This window comes from Dermacentor variabilis, chromosome 2 (assembly GCF_050947875.1).
Source record: "Dermacentor variabilis isolate Ectoservices chromosome 2, ASM5094787v1, whole genome shotgun sequence".
In the NCBI taxonomy this organism is placed as follows: Eukaryota; Metazoa; Arthropoda; class Arachnida; order Ixodida; family Ixodidae; genus Dermacentor; species Dermacentor variabilis.
In genome coordinates this window covers 199,919,962-199,941,199 of record NC_134569.1, presented here as the reverse complement: position 1 = coordinate 199,941,199, position 21,238 = coordinate 199,919,962, and the positions used below count along the sequence as shown (strand labels likewise).

The 21,238-nt window shown below is 49.7% G+C and overlaps 1 protein-coding gene across 1 annotated transcript in view; it reads left to right on the top strand.

Moving 5' to 3' along the window:
- The window catches only part of LOC142570628 (uncharacterized), a 508,617-nt gene that overhangs the window by 417,119 nt on the left and 70,260 nt on the right, over window positions 1–21,238 (top strand). The window contains exon 10 of the mRNA XM_075678990.1: window positions 2,134–2,271. Within this exon, the coding sequence (XP_075535105.1) occupies window positions 2,134–2,271 (138 nt within the window). The remainder of the gene's footprint in view (window positions 1–2,133; window positions 2,272–21,238) is intronic.

Genomic DNA, 21,238 nt, shown 5'->3' with positions numbered 1-21,238 from the left:
TGCTGCGTGCGATGCTCGTGGGGGCGCTTGTTCGCTTAGGTTAATTAAATAAATTCGCTCGGGAAGCGCGTGTGTCGTGTCGAGCGCTGTTCTCGTCGCACGCGGCGTCCGAACGTCGCTACGGAGGTGCAGCCCTGCGCACGCGAAGCGGTGTCCCGCGCGTTCGGCCAAGTTTGGAGCATCGGTTGCTGATACGACGCTGTGCCGGTATGCACGACCCGCCACGTGCACCCATGTACTATGCTCGTCGGAACATGGGGCGCTATTCTGTAACGGCGAATTCAGCAAATCGCACCGGGCCGCTCTGGTGCGACCGTGATTGGATGAAACGGCGCATCGGGGCACGTTAGGCTTCACCGGTGCGACTTGCCGAATTCGCCGTAAGTGTCCACTTAGTGGATGTGCCCATTTCGTTTTCTCTGCTGAAGCGCTGCTTGGCCGGGTGCGCCTGTCTCCTTACGACACGTACCCCAGCCCGGTCAATCAGAACTTCAGCAGCAGACGAGATGGACCTATCCACATGATGGACGGTTACAGATAATCACTCCCCCCCCCCCCCCCTTCCAAGGTTGAGAGCGGGCGCCGAGTGTACGAAGAACACGAAACGCCAAGTCCCCAACGAGGCATGCGAGATCGCGGAACCGCTTTTTGAGGCTCTTGGTGACGATAGGGCAAGGGGTACACCAAGCCTATCGACGAATACGTCAAGTAGTCGAAATGAAAAAAAAAAAGAGTTTATTTGACATTAGTTATACGGCTCCAGTTACGGAAGCCCACTGCATGCAGGAGCAAGTTAAACATCCGAGTTCACATCAGCACCCTCCGCCATACTGCACGAAAAGTCTCCGCTTTTAATCCCGTCGCCTTCCCTATAGGCGAGTTGACCAGGCAGTCTGAGGACTGTATCGCAGCCAATCGCAATCGTCGAATCGGCTGCGATACCACGCCCATGCTATCGCAACCCTCCGCAGCATCCCCCTCTCCGAAGGCTCCGCTCACTCGGCGCGCAGGATAGCAACATGGGAAATCACGGTCGGCGCCGCTCTTCGGTAGCATTTGACGTTGGCCCCGTTTCATCGTTAGTTCAGGCTGTCAGGTAGTGGTGGCGGTGGGTGCCTTTTTGCGAACCTGTCAGCCGTCGGCGTGAACGCTGCGTTTACTTCTTCGTAGGCGCTGACGGATGGGTGGGGGTCGCCTCGTGGCAAACGTCTAATTAACGCATCTGGCCGTGTTGAGACGCAACACGCTGCGTGGAGAGACGTAGGCGCCTTTATCGCCGCACCCGCCGTCCGCAGCTACTGTACACGCGTCCTATCATGTGGTCTCTTTTTGTGACATTCAAGTGACGAACTGAAAGTTTAAATAAAGCAAAGGGGGTCACAGGAAAGTAGAAAAGGGAATTGAATAATATTATGCGAACAGTCGCCAAGCGTCACTTTGGAGCGTACGTTTCGACCAAAGTGACTTGTATTCGTAAGTGCAAGTTCCGTCAAGCCGCTTACGGAGATGGGTCCCGTGGTCAAGAGGATGACTCTGGGCTCAGCTTTCCCTTGCTCTATCAGCTGATTGTTTAATTCTTAGTCCTGCTTTTCTTTCCTGTCTAGGTCTATGATTATCGGTATTGAATTCAAGGAACGCATTGACCGCACCAGTCACGCGCACTGGGATTATCATCAACCACGGGGTTTTATACTCGCATACGTCTTTGTGATTGCTTGCATTGTTCCTTCAGCCACCACCAGCCTCGGCTACTGCGGCAACAGGGCTTAGTTCGGAAATGCAATAGCCCTAGCTGTTTTTCCCTACACTGTGTTAATGTTGCGGAAGTAGCAGTACACTTGCAATCTCTGTCTTGTCACTCTTGTACTTTCTACATCGTATGGTATTTTGATTGACTCCCTTGACGCAGTAAGACTGCTGTCATGGAGTCCTTAGTACACAACACAACTAAATAGATGTCTTAGCCCATGATGCAGGGCCCACTCACGCATGCCACCGCTGGCATCAGCAGTTGCGTCACTGTGCGTTTCTTCTTTCTTTTTCACTTTTTATTTATTTCACGATATCATCATGATTGTTGTCATCCTAATTATCATAAAGTACTAAGTATTCCGATCTTCTCCTGCGTTCCAGGCACCACCTTCGAGCGCGTGTTCGAATCGCCTGGAACCTACCACCTAATGGCGGAAGCAAGTAACCCGGTCACGGAAGGGCTTCAGCTCCCTCGCCCCAGGGCTCAAGTCAAGGTCCTCGTGCAGGAATCGTTGCGAGGTAAGGGAGCTCAAGGTCTCACCCCCCGGTTCTCCGGTTCAGCAGAAGTCGCGTCATTCACCGCTGAGTTGCCTTAAATGGAATCAGTCGGAAGGACGCACTCGTCCATTTCCCGTTTTTCTTCTTTTTCTTTCAGGAAATGTAAAGTGCGTTAACGTGTACAGTTTAAACAGTCTCCATATTTAACGTCCATGAATATTAAATGCCTGCCTATCGTCACTTCGATTCGCATAGATTCGCGACGGAGGAGTAACGTGGGAAACACGTGTGCGTCGACACCATCCGTTGCAAGCTGCGCGCAAGCGGCCGATAACGGCGAAAGACCAGCGCTGCCTATCAAGCGAAATTTGATAGACAGGCTGATACACAGGGCCTAGCTTCAGCGAAAAGGGTCGCAGGAATTACCGTTCTTGAGGAGCGCATCGGAATTAAGTCGCCAACCTACACCGTCCCGAGTCATTTGAGTCCACCACTCGGATACAGCCGCTTGCTGAGAGATAATCAGCCCTGAAACTATTGCTCGGGCGATTTGTTCTCGCCGAAATGCCTCTTCCTGCGTTGAGCAGCGAACATTAATATTAGCAGAACTAGGCGGCGCCGCCCAGCGAAGCACTCGGTCCCGTCGCACTGCTGCGTGCTGGAGTTTGCTGCGTGCGGTGCGTTTTTTAGCGCAACTAGCTCTCAGTGTCGGGCACGCTTTGCGACCCTCGGTGGGGTCGCCACGCTGCTCTGGGGAGGCAAGGGAGTGAGCGAGAAGGCAATAGCAGAAGGGTTGACCACGAAATGCCTGGTCTTCTACTCTGCTAGGGGCGTGGAAGGGAAATGGGTCCTAAAGAGAAATTGAGGAAGCGTAAATCGGTGCAACGTACTCGGCGTAAGCGCGACCGGCAGCTTACTGCTATCCTTGAAAAGAAAAGTGTATAATCATTGCGTTCTATCGATACTAACATATGGAGCAGCAACTTTGAGGTTAACACTGAAGCTTGAGGAGGCGTTAAGGACCGCGCAACGGGCGACGGAGCGAAACATGTTACACGTAACGTCGAGAGAATGGAAGACGGCGATATTTATGGGGGTGGACAATATTCTGGCTGACGTTAAGAGGGGGAAAATGGAGCCGGAAAGGCCACGTAATGCGTAGGGCAGTTAATCGGTGGTCTATTAGAGTTACAGGATGGGTGCCAAGGGGAGGAAAGCGCAGTCGATGTCGACATAGAATTAGATCGTGTGATGAAGTGCGGAAATTTGCAGGCACAACTTGGAATCAGCTAGCGCAAGGCAGGGTTCATCGGAGATTGCTGGTAGAGGCCTCCGTCGACTGCAGTGGACAATAGCTCATGGTGAAATCGGCGCACAGACGCACGCGGCGGCACACATCGCTGTCGCAGCTCAGCTCGCAGTCCTATGGTTAAAAAATGGCGGGAATAGGACTCGTGAATTTACTTCTTGCCGTTTAGCTCGTGTAATCGTTCCGTTTATTCGACATCTTCAACGCTGCGCACAGGTGGGCGACACGTCTGGTGCCAGCGTTTTCTATATTGTCACAATCGCTCAGTTATTGGAGCTCGTGATAGAAGAGATAGAAAGCGTTATCACTTCTTGCTAGCCCACCCGCTTCTCACGTCGCTGATCGATAGAGCAGACTTTGAAACACCGCCGATCCGAGTCTGCGCTGCTCCTTCGAGCGGACAAACGTTAAGCCCGTTTTCTGAAAGGTCACGGGCGACGACACTGTAATAGCGACAATGTGTAGCATGCTCCCTTCGTAGGGAAAGCCCGCGCTCTGTGAGGCGCTGTAGGGCACGTGCCGCATGGAACAAAATTAGAGCGCGCGTTTGTCGTTGATCGCGCTCTGCGCGTGGGTGGGTCTTATCGCGCTTGTTTTCGGTCTGTGATGTTCTCCGCCAAAATCGCTCGCCGCGGTGCACCCGGTAATCGACGCCTGCTGCAGGAGACTAGCGACAGAGCCACTCGAGCACAGCTACGCCGTCGAGGATCATGGAGAAGAGTGAAACGACAGGGCGGTACGAAGAGCATGAAATGAACGAAGGACGGTGAACAGCGGTGAAAAGACAGCGGCGCTTCTTTAGCGACAGCGCTAAAACGCGCGTTTTGTTTTGGTGCCGGTCTTCCTTTCCAGCGAAGAGGCCATTGAAGTCCGAGCAGCGTCTAGAGAAGCCGCGATGATCGGGCTGCCTGCTTCTGCCACGGGATGACAGCCCTATTGTTAAACTTTAAGTTCCCGGCCTTGCTTTCTTGTCTCGCATCTTTCTTTTCTTCTTCTTCTTTTCCGCGCGTCTTCTTTTGATCGCGCTGCGCACGTCGTAGTCCTCCCAACTCCAGGAAAGTAGGAACTTTGGGCTGAGGAGGTAGCGGTAAGCGACGAAGAACAAGAGAGGAAACGTGGTGGTTCTCAAGAGAAGCCATTTTCGCAAGAGGCAACGCCTCGCCCGGCGCCGCCTACTTTCGAGAAAATGGCGTCGTTTTGAAGTGGCCGTGGAACGGAGGCCGGTTTCAAAACGAGTGTACCAGATACATCTGGAGATAAATAAGAAGTAACGAGGAATAGGAAGTGGACAAGCACACAAACAAAAGGAAACAGAGACGCTTGTTGAGGTCGCCAGTCGCTGTGTTGCGGCTTTGCAGCGGGCGCAACTTTAGCTTTCGATCCGCGGCAGCGTTTGTACCTCTCTGGCGTCGTTCGCCGGCCCCTCACCAGTTACTACTCAGACGGAGTGTGCTTTTCTCCGGGAGGGCCTCTTCCCAGCTGGCCTCGTTTAGCTCGACTTATTCGGCTATGAGAAGCTTGTGGGTCAGTTGCATCTCTCTATCTCCTTGGCGAATCTCTATCCCGGTCTCATCTTTAACCTTCCTTTGTTTCTTTGGATGTTGCTTCTTAGTGGAAAGATCCAAAGAAACACCGTGCACCTTTTATTGCCTTGTATGCTCAAGAGAACAAAGAGCAAAGCGCACGCTTTAAATTGTGTATTTTTTTCTGCATTCTTCATCATCTAATTATTCCTATTTTGATTCTTTAAGTAAGGTGCGATGTTCTATAGCAAGGCAGAGCACACTCCGTGGCAGAAAAAGAAAACTATGGCGACACCAAAGCAATTCTTGTGATCCGTAAATGCGAGGGCATTACTTGTAGCTGAGTGTGCCGCCAAGTTATGTCGCTGAGTTTAGTGTTGCGGCGAAATGTTGCTGATTTTAGTGCCGGTGCGTTGTGTGTCCGAGTCTAATGTTGCTGCTTAAAAGGTCACAGAAAAGCAAGACGACAAAGCGGCCATATTGCGATCTCTCCGCTGAGTTTTATTTGCGGAGTTCTCATTAGAGCAGTGTTTGACGCGCACTGCGTTGAGTGTTCTTTGACGATGACACCACTTTTCACCACGATGACACCACTTTGCCGAGCGATGACGGTACTTTTACGAGCGGCACCATGGTGTTGAAACTACATTTCTTCATCGGGCTCATAGGCGAATTCCACCTAATACTCTGGGGGGAGGAGGGAGAGGGGGGCGGTGGGGGGGGGGGGGGGTCGTGGTCGTCGTCCGACGGGTACCTGAAGCGCGTTGCATCTCATTCGTCGTCTATGGGCTCCGGCGACGACAGTGAGCCAAGTAATGCTGTTGCATTAAAAGCGATGGGATGAATTCCATCGCTGCCATGAAACTAGGCGTTCAGATAGAAGGTCGCTTTGGCGGACGTCGACCACTTAGCTCGGCAACCACTTCACGGCGGCGACGCATCGCATTTCTTTCTTGAGCAAGAATCTACGGACGGCGCACGTTTTTCTATTGTGCCATGGTGAAGATATCTTTATGAGTGGCGTAAATTGTGAACTTGCGAAAGATGCAGTTTTTTTACAGCGAAGCTGTATATGGCCAGGGTTCCGTGCATTTTTGCTCTCCGTGAAAAAAAAACTATCATCATCAATGGCTCATACCCCCGTAAGCATTCAAGCTCCCGTAAGCAAGCAAAAAATGCAATGGCTCATAGCCCCGTAATGCAGAAAGTACAAGCACTCAGCAAAGGGAAGCGAACAGTGCTTAAATTCTTTCTAATCACGCATACAACATACAGAACAGCATGTCGAAAACTGTCATCATCAATGGCTCATAACCCTTCAGCAATGGCTCATACCCCCGTAAGCAAGAAAAAAATGCAATGGCTCGTAGTCCCGTAAGGCTCATGGCTACTCACTTTGCGTGATTTAGCTGGGATGACACTAGTCCTGTTGCCGTTGTCGGTGATTTCAATGTGGATGTGTCGGTACCGAAAAGGGAGCCGTTTACGCATTCCATGTTGCAGACATGTCTTGCGATGCCACACCGATCCTGCCCAACTGATCAACCAGCGGCGTATGTGCATTGATTTGACATTATCAAAGTTATAATTATCATTATCAATGAGATTGCAGTTGCGAGTGAAATAATGACCACCGATCAAGACAATAAATGAGTGTGTGTACCTTTCGTCACGATGTCCAGCCATAAAGACAATAAATAAATTCGAACCTCTGTCCAAAATTATGTGTCACCTCCGGGCCGTGTGCTAAACAGCTTCGCTGGTCAAGAACTTTCACAGAGTGGAAGGGCTCATAATTTTTTTGTTTTATTCCTTCCTTGCCTCGCAATGCTGTAGCCGAGTCGCATCGAATGGAAAGCTCGTGTACGCGATGAGCTCGTATTGCGCTCGATGAAAATGCGCATAAAGATACTTCAGCGGAAGGGAATCGTCAAGTTCTACCCAAAACAGATCTAAGCTTTCTCGGGGACAATCGTGTTCTTCAATAGATTATAGTTGTTTTACTTTGTTGTTGCAGTGACGACGTGCTGACGGTAGGTTTTGGGAACGGGCCATGGATGAAGAGATCGAATACTGAAAGCGTTTATAGCGGTTACCGGTCTAAAATTTAGAAAGAAGTGAGACATCATCATTCGCTTATTCAGGAAAAGAACCATTTCACAATTGTAAAGGTAGCTTTACCGCGACGCAGTTTGCCAAGCTTATGGCGGTGTGATAATGTTTTTCGATCAGTGCGTACGAGCACAGTTTACTTGTCTTATGACGTGAAATACCTAGACGCGCCTCTCGGGTCAGAAGCATGCTCGAGAGTCGCGTCCTATGTGCGCCTTGCACAATTAGAGAAGCGCAGTTGCGAATTATGAAGATAGTCTGTTATTAACGACCAGTTGCGAAAGCCAGGACTGAAACGGGTATGCCCGAGGTCGCTTGAGCGATTGACTACCGCGAACTGAGAATTTCTCGAGTGCGCACGCACGCGCTGTGGCGGCAAGGAATGCCGGCCCTAGGCCTGGGCTAGGTTTGTCGGCTCGATACAACAGTCGGGCGCATCCCTCAGCATCGTTGTCGTGGGTTCCCTCCGGTAAATTGGCCGTCCGAAGAGGAAGGAGCGGGCCTCGAGGTATGGCGAGGCCGTCCCTACAGAGGAAAGCGAGATGCCCCATCGTCTTTCTTTTACAGCGCCGAGTAATTACGCGCACCGGAAATGAGCTTGTGTGGTGAGCACGCCGTGGCAAACCTCGGAGCTTCCTTAAGAAGGAAACGCAGCAGCGGCTGTCGAAGGGAAGACAAATAAGTGTCTGGGCTTGGGAGCCGCCTCTTTCTCTCTCTCTTTCTTTCCCATCGCATATACCTAATGGCGAGTGTTTCATATCATTCTCTTGCCATCAATCTTTCGCTGATTGTCGGAGCATTCTCCGTTCTTTCTTTACTTTTTCCGCGTTTCGTCCCCGCGTTATTTCCACGATATGTATAACAACCGTCCCAACCTCCTTTTGAGGACCACCCCGTCTCCTCCAGCGTTCGGGAAGACCCCTTCTGTGCGTTCGACGGAGAAATTCTTCTTTTCTGCGTCGGATGGATGTAGCGGCGCAGCGAAGCAGGCCGCAGGCGCGTGCGCGCCACGAAGTGCAGCCGCCTGGCACTGCCTCGCTCCGGGAAGAAATGACGTAGCGATCTCGGCATCCCTTCCGGCGTCCCCGTAATAAGCTTATAACGGGCCGAGGAGGAACGCCGGCGGGGCGGGCTCGCGGAGCTCGTCCCTACAGCGACCTCTCTCTCTCTCTCTCTCTCTCTCTCTCTCTCTCTCTCTCGACGTTGCGCAGCGCGGTGAGGGCAAGCCGTCTTCGCCGTAAGTGGCGAGGGAATATGTTCGAGGATCGTTGGTTTGTGCGTCTGCACGGTTACGATGGACGAGAAAAGGACTGCGGTGGGCATGGGAGGGATTGGGGAGAGCGGGCGCAGACTCGGGGATCACAGCAAGCGGTGTTTGTCGGCTGCGTGAAAACGTTAAGGCCGAATTATTCTAATGAAAAGGCGTGCGCCAGGAAAGCAGTCAATGTGGCGGTTGTGGTGCACACAAGTGGGGAAAAAAAAGGCGGGGGGGTAGGGGTTTGTCGATTTGTGGAGTAGACTAAGAGAAAGCAAGGACAGAAAAGGCAGGAAAGTCAACCACGTGAGCGTCCGGTTTGCTACCCTACACTGCGGGTAAGGCAAAGGGGCAACAGAAAGCGGGAGAGAGCGAACATGGCTGGTGGGCACGAGGATATGCGCAGGAAATGGCTGTTGATGGTAAAGTGTTGACTTGGGTGCAACGTATTTCCTAGATCAATCTGCGGCAATTCTTGCGCTCGCTAAAAGCGCGCCGACCGTTTACATTTGGTAAGGCACTGCATGATGTGGCTGGCCTAGATTGAGTGAGCAGGCGCCTTACTAGAGGGAAGAGAGGAGGAAATCGCACTGGAGCACGAACAGCCCCAGCTGAGCCCGCAGTTTTTGCGGCCCCTAAATTCAAGAGTTTTTCTCCTTGCTTCCTTTTTTTTTTGGCAGTTATTGTACAGCGTCCATGTCGACGTCTCGGTTCTTTACAACGTGCCCGCTTTATGGCTAGGTCAGGGAGGCTGGCACTACAGTCGTACAACCGAAAGCTTCGCATACAGGTGACGTCGCCATGCTCGTTGGTTAGCGGGCGGTCGCGATTCGGCTTCCGTTCTTGCATTTTCGAGCACAGACTCGTCGAGGATTTACGTACTGCGGCTCCCCCCTCCCCCAGTTGTTATTGTGTTTTGATCATCCTCTGTCTGTCGTCTTTATCGCACCGAATGGAAGTTGGATGGCAAAGTAGGAGAAGCCAAGAGAACGAAAATTCGACATGTCCAGACACAACGAGTCTCGTGCGCCCTAATTGGGCCAGCAAGGTTGTCTGATGATTATGCTGTCTCTACGCTTAACTTGGAATCAAAAGTCATCTTTGCTTTTTTTTTCTTCTTTTCATGTCTCGTTTCGTTAATCCTTTAAGCCGTGGACCCTCTATGTTTCGAGAACTTCTTAATTTCTTTCTGGTCTGGACGCGTTCTTCCATACGTCGCTGCGATTTTCAGCGTTTAATTAAAAAAAAATTGGGGTTTTACGTGCCAAAACCACTTTCTGATTATGAGGCACGCCGTAGTGGAGGAGCCCGGAAATTTCGACCACCTGCAGTTCTTTAACGTGAACCTAAACTTAAGTACACGGGCGTTTTCGCATTTCGCCCCTATCGAAATGCGGCCGCCGTGGCCGGGATTCGACCCCGCAACCTCGTGCTCAGCAGCCCAACACCATAGCCACTGAGAAACCACGGCGGGTTTTCAGCGTTTAATAGAAGTCGCGTATTCTAATAAAGAAAAAAAAATCCCCCCCCCGCCCCCCGCAGTGCTTTTCCTTGTTCTCCGTTCAACTGACCCTTCTCTGTCTTCATTGTCTCCATTGTACCGTTCTGTTTCTTTATAATTTCTTTATGCACTTCGTTTACGCTCCTCCATTCTTGCATATAATTCCAGTCAGCTTCCCATTCTTAAAGTGCCTCCCACGTTCTCGCTCTCACAGTGTGCCTAGCTTTTCTTTTTTTTTTTTGCCTTAATGCATATCAATCCGGCCGGCCGGATTCTCCGTGGGCTGTCGCGCCGCGTCGAAGTACGCTCTGCTCGCGTGCGCGCATACGCACGCACACACGCTCGCACGGACGCACGCGCTGTACGCCGCCGCCGGGCGAGCTCGCACACGTATGTGCCACGGCGCACGGCGCGCGAAAGTATTCTCGAACGTCCATTATGCGCGCGCGCGCGCGTGTGATCCGCGTCAAGACGACGATACGCGCAGGGCGCCCGCCGCTCTCAGAAAGCGTAGCTACGATCTGCGCCCCCCCTCCTACTCCCCTCCCCCACCGGTTCTTTTCTTTCAGTTCTTATTTCTTATTCATTTTCATATTTTACTCAGTGTAGCTGCTCGCGTAAGTATCGATTCAGTCGGCAGGTGCACTTAGAGCTTTCTTTCCCTCGTTGCTTTCCTTCTCTTCCGCTTGCTTTTTTCTGGCGATTACATTGTTATGTGTCGACCGTTATCATCGGCGACGTATTTTTCCTTTCGTTTCCTTTTTTTTTTCCCTTGACGCTCGCGTTGTTGCTGCGCATCGTCGAATTCACAGAGGTACATGTGTTTTGGAGCGCTTCCTTCGTGACATTTTCGTTTTGTTCCCTTGCTGCTAGTTTTCTTTCTTGGCAGTACACGCATTACAGAGACCTTGTTAAAATTCACGAACGCGTGCGCGTATCACGAAGGAGTCGCCGAAATACACGAACGCGTAAAGAAGTGTGCGTTGCTACGGTGCCCGGAACGTGGCGGGCTGGCGCTAGATTCTTGTTACTGTAACATGTGATGAAGGTATAAACGTGTCCTGTATGAAAATTATACAGTGTGCGAGCAACTAAACGTCCCCAGCATTCCCTACTGTCGAGGTGGCGATGCTACCTGTCGGGTTTATTCCTTTATTGAAACAAAGATGTTTTTTTTTTTTTTTCATTTTCAACGAGACGATTTCACCAGAATTGCGCACAGCGCGTTTAAAAACTTCGCCGGTTGATAGAAGTGCTTTGCGCACTCGGTGTCAGGTGCAGAATTTCACGAAGCATACATTTCGCTAGTTTTCCCTTTCTTCCTCTTTCTATTCCCCCACCCCCAGTGTAGGGTAGCAAACCGGATGCTGTTCTGGTTGACCTGCCTGCCTTTCCTATCCCTGTTCTCTCTCTCTCTTTCTCTCTCTCTCTCTCTCATTTCGCTAGTGACGTTTGCCGATGTCCGAACGCTTTCGCCAATGATATGTCCATCATCACAGTTTGCTGGCACAGGTTCTCACGAGAACTTCTAGCATTAAAGCTTTTTGTGAATATGGGCCCAGTCTGACAGTGCGCTACTTTTCCGCCAAAGCAAGAAAGACCCAGTGGCCATTCCTTTGACGATGTGTGGCTGTGAAAAATAAATGACGAAGTAGATTATAGCGCGTAACAACAGCGGACGAAAAATATTGAAAGTAAGGCTTTGTGTCCTTTATCGTTTTGTGGAACTCACTTTGTCAATCACCCTAGCGCAGGTTTACACCCAGCATTTCACAACCATTTTGTTTCGTTTTCTTTTAGGATAAAGTAAATACAGTTAAGCAGAGCCGATGACGCTGGTGTCTCGTACGATGTGAGCGGTTAGCATCCAACTTAGCGAATCTCGCTGTGAGGAATTTCAGTCATAACTGTTTTAACGTACCTTTCTCAGCCGTAAACGTTATGGAGTACGCATACGTAAAGCTCGAAAATAGCACAGATTCCTTTTTTTTTTTTTTGATCGATCTAAGAACATTCTTTTCTGCAGTTTATTCTAGGTGTTTCTGGCCAGCTCACGTGAAGAGCCGACCCTAAGCTACAAAAACGAAACGGGGCTGCTCGAGCTTTTCTTACCGCGCAGTGCAGATATGACATTACCATGAAAAAAAAGTACCGTATGCAAAAAAGAAAAGAAGAAAGGCGATTTTAATAAGCCCGACTTGACGTTTACATTTAAGTATGGGGCAGCGGCGTGCGAAATGGCGAGCAGCGTTTAAGTTTTCCTCCTACATTGTTCCATTTTTCCCCTTACTTATTCTCTTTCGGTTTTCTTTTCTTTTAAATACAATTCAATGCGCACTTTAACTTTCTAGGACGCGTTCTTTGTCGGTTGCAGCTATAAACATTCCCAGAGGGTGTTCTAAGTAGCTTAATTTCGTGTTTCCTTTTTCTGCGTCTACAGGCCACTTGCAGCGACATAAAACGAGCTAAAAGTTATGTCGAGGGTATATGGTGGGAAGCCATAGCGGCAGTAGAAACACAGCGACAAACTGAGGCAAATTTTAAAACGCTGCCTAGAGTTAAGAACGTTTTTCCTTTTAATTATCGTAGCGTAAGCACGAAGACACGGGACACACAAGGCACGTGAAACAAGACACAGTACTAGGACAGGTTTATTTCCAGTTTCACAGCCCAGCTAATGGTACCCAAATACGACATAGGGCACGTGTACATTGCGTGTACATTGTCTTCATGGCAACACGGTTTTCGACCGGCGGCCCTTAAAGCCGCTACCAAGTGCGAAATACCTTTCACCGGCAAAACGTCCGGCAGCAATTTGTACGCGTTGCAGCACGCGCTGCCGCGCGCCCGCACGCATCGGCCGCAGATTTCACCAGGTGCCGCAGTAAGCGTCTGGCATTATTAAATATGTAAACTGCGCCAAATATATATATTTTTTATAGGAGCAGAAATTACATTCGTACAAACAAAAATAAAGCACGCGCCTAGCAAGAGCGGTGTGTACACGTAGCATTGTCTTGCACAGTCGTTCGCTGCCGCACATGGCTGCCCAGGCAAGCACAGTGCATTATTACGGCCAGGCGCTTCTCGCCGCCACTTGTCGTGGAACCGTGTTTCTCAAAAATAAAGTACCTGTAATACAGCTTGAATTTGCTGCTATTTATGCGCAAATAGAAAAAGAAAAGTACATTCTGAGTGTTCGCTTTTATTGTGGCGTCGCGCTTGTCATTTTCTTACTGCCGCGTCGGATTGCTTACAATCAAGAAGATCAACGGGCAGAAACTGTCTCTCGGTCTATATTTCTTTCAATGTTTCACCAACGCTCTTAACGAGTGGCCACATTTTCCCTTTCTTCTTTTGTCCGGTTGTTTTAACGTCTTTGCGTCAGCTTTCCTCCATTAGGAACAAAATTATGTAGCTTCCCTGCACGCACAGTCTGTAAGAGGCAGAGCACGCTCTACAGGGATCCGAAACGATTCGTTGGTGCGGGAAAAGAGCCGACATCCTGCCGCGCTAGAAAAATGAATGAAGGGAGAAAAGAACAAAAAAAAATCACCAGAGAATGAGTTTTAGGCGCAGTGCAAGGAGTGCGCGGAGCCCATATTCTTGACATCTTTGAAATCACCAAAAACTGCGAGGTAGGGGAGCAAGCTAGCCTCCGCTACGGTGACACGACCAGCCCCGATCGCGGGGTCCACGACAGCAAGTACCGCAAAACACTGCGTGAATTCGTACTCTACACAAGCCTTACAGCACACATATGTTACACATCGGATGGTATGCCTTAAGGCAAGACTTCATCGCAATAAAAAAAGCTAAGTATGTGTGGTAAGATCAGGGGCTCGACTATTTTGCGCGCACATTTGAGGTAACATGCATGGCGTACTTCGCCTGAAGTGATTCATTTCTTTTACAGCGAAGCTGTACATGACTAGAGTTCCGTGTATTTTTGTTTTCCGTCAACAAAAACTATCATGAATGGCTCATACTCCTGTAAGCAAACCAAAAATGTAATGATTCATAGCCCCATAAGGCAGATGCTACAAGCACTCAGTGAAGTAAAGCGAACAGTGCTTACATACTTTCGATTCATCTATACAACATACAGAACAGCATCTCGAAAACTAATCATCAGTGGCGCATACCCCCGCAAGCAAGCAAAAGAATGCAATGGCTCATAGAGCCCGTGAGGCAGAGACTGCAAACACTCAGCAAAGTGCAGCGAACAGTGCATACATTCTTTGGAATCACGCATACAGCATACAGAACAGCATACGTTTCAATAAAAAGAACAAGCTATAAAAAGCATTCGAACCGCATAACTGATGATAAGGCGCTCCTGATAACTATGCGAAGCACGTAGCGTTCCCTGCATGCGTTTCACGGTAAAGGTCACTGTTGCGCAAGCTGCCGCGGCGACGATGTTCAACAGCTTCGCTGGTCATTCACCTTCACAGAGTGGGATGGTTTGTTGATTTTTTTTTCAATGTTAAACCTTCTTTCTTCTTCCTTAGTTGCGTCACGACGCACGTAATTCCCTGAAAGGAATGCACGGCCGCCAAGTGAAAAAAGTTGTTCGTGGTGAAATTAAGAATCTAGATGAATAGCAGTAATATCTGCGGGGGGGAATATGAGCCGGACGCTAAAGTAGGGTCCTCTTCCTTGGTATTATTTTAATGGGGAGCTGGAAGAAAGAGCTGCATTTTGTGTTGAGGGTTGTTTGGGCGTTTTATCCTTTCATATGGTTGGACGGCCTAGCATATGCGAACGTATGCTCGTTACTGGTTTATATTTGCCTAACCTTCATTAATGGGGTGATCACGTTTCAGCCTTACGTTACCGCAGCATGCAAGCCCTGGCACGGCCTTGTTGATCGTAACCATTTGGGGAAGAAGATAAGATGGCTTAAAGGCTAAATGTCTATTGGGTGACGCAGCACGTGGAAAACGAAAATAAAGAGAAAGGATGAAGTAAAAAGTAAGGTGTTTGAGCTTGTGATGTAACGTGCGGACGCATCAGTGGCGTAAACTCTAAGCAATAAAATAGATAATACATAAACGGGACGGACAATCCGGAATATAGCGCGGAAAACGCGGTAATCACGTTTATCTGCTGCCAAGTGCTCTTATCATAATTTCGCTAAGTCCCTCAGTTGTCCTGATTGGGGACACTGAAGCAGATCATTAAAGCAGAGGTCTAAAAAGTTAAAGCATTAAAGCAGAAAGACTAAATTAATTCGATTGCTTCCAGTTGAGTCGAAGATTGAGTGTTAGCGCAAGCGCCAGTTGTTCGGCTTGCTATATATGCAAGTTTAAACCGTTGTATCTGAAAGGCATACTAGATATTGAAGTTATCGCTATCGTCTCTCCTTGAGATTAGTGTGAGCATGACACAGCATTCGGGATGGCGTGCTTTAGAATGAATTATAATTCATTCTAAAGCACGCAGTATATATATATATATATATATATATATATATATATATATATATATATATATATATATATATATATATATCGTGTCGAAGAAAGACTAAATTAATTCGATTGCTTCCAATTGAGTCGAAGATTGAGTGTTAGCGAAAGCGCCAGTTGTTCGGCTTGCTATATATGCAAGTTTAAACTGACTTTCCTTCTTTCTTTGCTTCACAACTCTGTGACCGCATTCTTTAAATCGCACAACCATTTCTGTCTGAAGGAATACCTTGCTATATGTCGGCCCTCTCTAGAACTACCAAACGTTCTCCCCATTCTAATTTACACGTAGATATAGATGTTCAAGTAACAGCGCTGTATGGACCTGCGAGCATTCGACCCAGCGCTGGTACTTCACGATGAACCTCCCCGTTTGCAATAACCGGCCAGTTTTAGCGAAATGTTGTACTAAAAAAATTATGGGATTTTACGTGCCAAAACCACTTTCTCATTATAAGTCAAGCCGTAGTGGGGGACTTCAGAAATTTAGTGCACCTGGGGTTCTTTAACGTGCACCTAAATCTAAGTACACGGGCGCTTTCGCATTTCGCCCCCATCGAAATGTGGCTGCCGTGGCCGGCATTCGATTCCGCGACCTCGTGCTTAGCAGCCCAACACTGTAGCCACTAAGCAACCACGGCGAGCTTAATGTACTACACTGTACTTTTTTTACTTTCCGCCTCGTGTTAGCAATGTTTTTCTCCCTTAGAGCGCAAATCGTGCAGCCCTTGGTCGTGATGGCCGCTTAGCCGTGAAACCGTAGCTCGTCATCACCACGGTGGTCACTGTCGCCGCAGTCACTGGCTAGCGAAGGTCACTTTTTTGACAGCTTCTGCTGATCTCCCTTTTCCTTCTTCTTCTCCCTTCGTTCTTTTTCTTGTCACCCACTTCAGGCAAGTACTGATCGCCCACTCGTGCGCTGCAGCCAGTCACTCTATCGCGACACTGGCGGCGGCCAGCCGGCCGCTCCGTCTCGCGCCTCGCGGAGTGTCCGGGTCCCCCTCATTACTGCCCCCCCCCCCCCCCGCCATAATCTTTCCCCCGCAGCTCTTCGAGGCGGCGCGGAGGGTCAGTCGGACGCCGAGAAGTGCGCGACGTGCGCTCCTCGCTGTCGCTCGGCGTATGCGCGTTCGATGGCATCGCGACGCCGGACGACTCGGGGCTCGGTAATTACAGGCGCCCGTCGTCGCCGTCGGCAGGCGCGTGCCGGCAATTATGAGACCTTATTACGGATGCTGCGCGCCCGCTGTCTGCTCGGGTCCGATTGAGCTCTCTCTCGGCGCGGTGCGTCGCTTTCCTTCTCTCTCCCTGCCTTCCTTTCTTCGCCAGCCTCACCGTTTCTCTTGCTCCGTTTTTTCCTCTCTGGGTGCAGGTCGAAAGATTGCGCCGCTGTTGTTCCTAGTGTTCCTGGCGACGTGTGCATACTTTAAAGGAACATGTGTTCTTTTTTTTTTTTACTTTTCTTTAGTTCGGATTTATCATTTAGGCTCGCGGGAGTAGAGAGAAGCAAAGGAAGCTTGGGCTCAAGGCGTTTTTACAGCAGCGCACGAAGTTCGAGTATCCGGTTGGCAATTCGTGCACATAGGATTGGCGATGTCAATAACGCGGTGATATTTTGTTTAGACGAGCGTTACACCGTAAGTGGAGCACGAAGAAGGTCGTCAACGTATCACATCGTACAAACGTATCACAACGAGCAAACAAAGAAGTGCAGTGACAACAACGTGTACGTCGACCCTCCGCGGTAGCCTAGTGGTTATGGCGTTGCGCTGCCGAGCTCTAAACCACGGGTTTGATCCCCGCCACGGCGGCCGTATCCCGATGAGGGCGGAATTAGAAATACGCTCCTGTACTTTGATGATTTAGGTGTGCGTTGTAGAAACCGAGGTGGTTAAAACTATTCCGGAGTACCCCCACTACGGCGTGCAATTGGATCGATCTTTTGGCGCGTAAAACCTGAGAATGCAATTCTTTAACTTAACTGCGATGTAACGCGACAATACTATTCACTATACGACGAATGCATCAGCGCGCAAAATATAAATCAGAAGAATTTAAATGTGAAATAGTATCCGTACGTTAACGGCTGAAAAACAGTTTCTGTCGGAATTCCGAGCTTCGGAAGAGAAACAATATGTTAAGGGAAAGAGGAGGCACCGTTGCGTTTCATGCTGTCAACCCTAGTGAACTTTAGAGCCGAGAGCGAGATTCACTCTGTAATTACAAAATGAGAGTTTACAGAATGAGTTCCGATGTGCAGTAGCTGAAACCGGGGCCGTCGATAGAATACTGCAGGGTGCTATTGACGCTAATGGCAGCGATTTACCTTAATAAGAGTCATCGAGAACGTCAAGACGTCGATGGCAGCTGACAATCACCACGCCGCGTGGAAGAGACCGTAGGAAGAGAAGAAGGGAAGTGTTTACATATAATATAGTGAGGTAATTAATTAAAGCGTCTATGTGAACATAAATAAGCCAAAGTTCGCTTGTGTTTGAAAACCAGACAACCCAAATTCTATGCGTTTTAATCGCCTCCTTCCAGTTTCTCCGTATTCAGTCGCACCTCCTTTCCTTCATACTGGTGAGCCCAGTTCAACCCTAAGCATATTGGCACATGTACTAAGGTGATGCATATCGAGGCGGCAAACCTCCCGTGGAAACCTAAATAACAGATATGCTCGAAGTGCACAAAAACCGTACACCGAATTGATGTTTGCGCTCTTCGAAGCGCAACGATCGGATACGAAATTTGCTGGACGCATGCTCGGAGAAGAAACGCAGTCTCAAGCCAGGGTGCCCCAACTGTATAGAGGGAACCAGCCTGCAGACAATCCAGTGTCATATAAAGGCGGCCGTGGAAACCGAAAACGGGAGGATATGGGGAAGCGATGGGCAGAGTAGATGGGATCATTCGCGGACTCCCTAACGAGATCACACGAGCAGTTGACATCCGCGAAACCGACGTCACTGCGGGCAGACAGTTTCTTCGCTCCGAAAGCAGTCGCCGTCGCATCCGCTTATATCGGCATTCGGCACTTTCCTGTGGCGCCCGCTAGAAATAATCGAAGGTGACAGGCACAGGGTGACCGGGGGAGGGGGGATCTTCTCGACATATTTTTCCCGCAGCGTATTTCTTTTCGTTCCTTCGTCTAAGCTATAAGTAGCATGGAGGACTTCAGAGAGCGCTCTCAACTCCCTTCTCGAGACCCGTGGGAAACGTGTCGCTGCTATAGCAGCACAACGTCGACAGTGAGAAAACAACGGCGGAATAAGAGGCACTTTGCGCGCCGATGTTTCTTTTGTCTTTCAATCTTCGCAGTTTATGCGTGTGAATTGCTCGCCTTTCCTCTTCGTGTATTGCGCTCTTTCTACGCGTATCCGCTTTATCGTCACGTGCCTTCGCGACGTGTGTTTGCGTAACGTCGTCAGCAGCGCGACAGCGACGGGTGGGGCCCCGAAAGCGTGATCGGGTTTTTCCCGCGCGTCTCAGCCTATTTGCATTTTGGCAGCGCCGCCGTCCCCAGTTCCAATGCACCCTCGCTTTCGCATTGCGTCTTTCGCATCTTCCACTCCTCCTTTCCTTCTTTTCTCGCACTCTGTTCGAGGGAGGCGCGGTCGCTTGGATCATGTGTCTCGCTTTCCTTTTTCTCATTCTGTCGGCCCTCTCCTCTCGCAGTGTCATCTTCTTTCTCATTTTATCCGAGTCCCGCTGCATCGTCTTCGCTCGCTCGTTGCGATCGAAAGCTTTCCGGTTTCAGTCGGCGCTCTTCTGGCTTCGCGTCCAAGAATGTAGAGACTGTATAGAGTGCAAGAGGGGAAGTATCGAGGAAATAAAACGCGAGATAAGCACGCAGTGGTCGAACCGAGAGAGAGAGAGAGAGAGAGAGAGAGGCGGGAGATGCCGGCGTTGTCTACACACAGTGTGTCAGGCAAAAGCAAACCTCGGAATCAAAGCGAGCGTGGGACCCGAAGCACCGGCGGCGCAAAACAAAACCTTTTCTCTGCGGCTGCTGTCGCATTCTGCTGCCACCGCTGGCTTGTGGCGCGCCCGTGTTTCGCAGCTGTGGTTGAGCCGGCCCTTCTCGCCTCGGCGCAGCCTCTCTCGTCCGCTCTGTCTCCCTGCTCGTCCACACTGTCGCCCTTCGGGCTTTTGTCTTTCGTGCGCGGGGCTGTCGCGCTATCGCTTTTCTCCTCGCCACCTCGGCCCCTCCTTCCACTCAACAGAGTCCGCGCCTCTCGTGTTTCGGTTCCCGACTGCCGCGCCTGTTGTCGTCCCCCCTCTTATCGGGTGCCGCCGCCGCTGCCTTTGCAGCCCACTCGACATGTGCAGAGCCGACGTGGCGCTTTCGCTACTCGATGGCGGGGCGAAGCGTTGTCGTCTCATCCTGGCGACGTTTTCTTCCTGTGTCTTCACCCCCCCCCCCCTTTTTTTTTTACCCTATTGCTTTATTTTCGCCATCTCGTTCGGGTAACTCTGGACGGACGTGTTTGCTGGATGGATCGGCTTCCGCGCAACCCCTTTCTCTCTCTCCGTCAGGGTGTTTGCGCGCCTGCCAAGTGAGGAATGGCCTTGCATGTGCGTGCGTGTGTGCGCTTGTTCGCTCTGCTCTGTCTCTCGTCTCACATTTTCGCAATTCGTAAGCTCTGGACAGTTCAATCCACTCGAACATTTGGCCAACTGGCAAACGGAAGAAAAACTGACTGCTTCGTTGACACATAATTGGCATTGCCTAGTTCGTTTTGCCCCTCGAAGGCCCTTCTTCTGCATACTGGGGCCCTCAGTACGCGTTATAAGAAAATTCAGCTAACGTTCAGACACAATGTTAACAACCTTCGGTTAAACGAAACCCATGTTTTGCTGAACTTCGGTTAAACGGAACTTTAACCAAAACTGCCACCTACCTCACCCGGCATTTGTAACTGAAAATGTTCGAGAGCCATGTAAAATGGCGATATTATAAATATTGAAGAATATACAATCCATCAAGCAGCTGCGGGAAAGTTCATGCAAATTAAAGATGTCGAAGTCGCAACTGTGTTTCCATCATGAAGACTTCGCTGAGCAAGTAATGATCCCTGAGGAGGAAGGGAGCACAACGGAGCAGGCGGCATCTTGCAGTCAGGCTGTCACTACTGCTTTACACACACCGCCAGGAAGAAGAGAGCTCAGACAGTGCCCATGTTATCTGCTCTGAGGAGACAGTTGAGAGTTTTGGTGAAGTTTGTGTCGAAGACATGGATGTTGCTGTTTCAGCGCACATTGCTGTCTCATACCTTACAGCAAAAGATGCAGTTTGGAGTGCTGTTTTGAACGCGAGAACTGCGCAGAATTATTGGGAATCTCCCACATGACCATAACCTTCAAAAAAAAAAAAAAAAGGAAGAAAGGAAATAAGAACACAATACTCTAAGCAGGGCGCAGTGAAGTCTCTCTCTCTCTCACCACAGTAATAGAGAAAGACTCGGACGCCTTTTGCGTCGAATAATCGCTGGGGTTTTTCGTGATCTTAACTCGACTGAAACTTCGAATAAATGGAACACGTTTTTCTGTCCCTTCGTGTTCAGTTTCAGCCGAGTCTAATGTATGTTGCGCTACAGACATTCTGAAACGAATTATATGCAAATGGAATGTTCGACCACCTAGACAAGGACCAACATCAGGCAAACGACAAGCTAAGGTTGAAATGAAAGAATGTTTAATGCTGCTAGCATTCTTTGGGAAATTCACCCAGTCCGTCCGTCCGTCCGCTACTAAACTCTTTTGTAGCCGCATGCCAATGCATATTCGCTGCGCTGGGCTACGTGTGACAAG